The sequence below is a fragment of the Seriola lalandi genome, unplaced genomic scaffold, assembly GCF_002814215.2.
Source record: "Seriola lalandi dorsalis isolate HSWRI2012SDOR001 ecotype SW California unplaced genomic scaffold, Sedor1 jcf7180002003335, whole genome shotgun sequence".
Taxonomy (NCBI): domain Eukaryota; kingdom Metazoa; phylum Chordata; class Actinopteri; order Carangiformes; family Carangidae; genus Seriola; species Seriola lalandi.
Genome location: NW_019473991.1, coordinates 1 through 1,814, shown reverse-complemented (window position 1 = coordinate 1,814; position 1,814 = coordinate 1). Strand labels below are relative to the sequence as shown.

The 1,814-nt window shown below is 40.5% G+C and overlaps 1 protein-coding gene across 1 annotated transcript; it reads left to right on the top strand.

The window, feature by feature from the left end:
- Positions 1-130: 130 nt before the first annotated feature.
- On the top strand, positions 131-1,374 carry LOC147820063 (solute carrier family 4 member 11-like). Its single transcript, XM_087177558.1, has 2 exons — positions 131-276; positions 1,226-1,374. Exons 1-2 carry the CDS (start codon positions 186-188, stop codon positions 1,357-1,359), a joined length of 225 nt encoding a protein of 74 aa, XP_087033684.1. The 5' UTR covers positions 131-185; the 3' UTR covers positions 1,360-1,374.
- The last annotated feature ends 440 nt before the right edge of the window (positions 1,375-1,814 follow it).

Sequence of the window (1,814 nt, the reverse complement as noted above, 5' to 3'; positions counted from 1 at the left end):
TACTGTAACTTTCTGGATGCTCCACATTGTTCAGGCACTGAATGATGAACTCCTCTAATGTTTTTGTCATTTTGATATTAAAGTGTGGAGCCTCCTCCACTCTATTATGAGGTGAATATGACTCATGTGTTTGTGTTTATCTCCCCTCAGGTATAGTTGGCAGTAATAAAACCCTGCTGAAGTACATGACCACAGCCATCTTCCTCTACATCGCCATCCTGCTCCCCGCCATCGCTTTCGGCTCCCTCAACGATGAGAGCACACGCGGCGAGATCGGTAGGAGCAAGTACTCCAGTGTAGACACATGAACGTCTTTTCTCAGAGACTGTGCATTTCTCCACAGACATGCTGTATCTTTACTTTAATTATTTTTAACATAAAAAAAAATAAATGCACTAGTTCTTTTATCTTTAACTCTTAGCTTCAAAAATCTAAATTATATAATGATAGGATGATAATTGCTGAAAGAAAGATGCAGTATTTTACAAGGATTTCAAGGATATGACTTTATTCATCACTAAAAAAGTTGAAATTATTTGTTAATTGTGGATGTTTTACAATTTAAAGCTGCATTATTTGATTTTTTGGGCACTAGGGGTCAGAAGAAACTAAAAGCTGACAGACTTTGACAGACACAAAGGCCTGACCTGATATTAAAGTACAGAATATATACAAAAGGTTTTACAGAAAAACAAAAGGATTAAAATGGAGATTTAATGGAGAATGCAATGAAACAAGGAGAAATATGTGAATAATCCACAATAAATGCAAAAAAATATATGTTTTTAAGATGCTTTTTAAAGATATGCAGAAGACTTGGATTCTTTGTTGTTTGTCTTGAGAGTGTCAGAGAGTCGACGAGGAGCAGCAGCAACAATCAGCCTTGACTTTGACCTTAACCTTGACTGGCTTCTTCCGACTGACTGAACCACCCAGTAAATGTGTCATGAAGCTAAATAAAAAGCTCCATGCAGTGTCAGGATTGGGTGGTAAATTTCTCTGCGGGGTCATCGCAGTTAGTAAGAACGTAGTCACTGAGTCTGTGTTATATAAACACATCAAGTAGAATATCTGTGTTTGTTCTGTTTGTGTCATATTAAAATTCTCCCTTTGAAAACTGAATTGGAGATTAGCTCGGCCCTGATGAAGAGCACAGCCGACGTTCAAGCACATTAATCAGCATTTCCTCCTGCGTTTGCTCCCTGTGTGTGTCCTCGCCGCACAGATGTTCGGAAGACCATCATCGGCCAGAGCATCGGCGGGGTCATCTACTCGTTGTTCGCCGGCTCTCCCCTGGTCATCCCTCTAACCACGGCTCCTCTCGCCATCTTCATCAGCGGTAGGCTTCCCCCTCTTTGATTCAGCTCAGCTCCGCCAAAATACACTTATCTTTTCACAGTGTGATTTGAAAAGGAGGCTGCGGGTGGGTGGAGTACTAAGACGATTACGTCAAAAATCAAGAGAAGGAGGCACCCGGCCGTGAAGAACAGCAGCCGCAAACTCTTTATCTTGGTCCTCAAACGCTCTGTCTTTAACCAGGAAACAGCACCTTTGGACCAATGGAGCTGTTTGTTGACTCATTTTTATTTTTTTATTTAGTCTTAGTCCTTTGTAAAATGTCCTTGTTAGTTTTCATAGTTTTCATGAAAAATTTCACCTTGTTTCTTTCTGCCAAGCTCTGCTGTAACTCCGAGTCCTCGCTGTGCGTCACGCTGTGCAGCGACTGGCCGGTGGCTGCTGCATTGAAGGAAAAAAAACTCTTTATGATATTTAAAGAATATATAAATATATAAAGACAGATTTTCTGTAACATT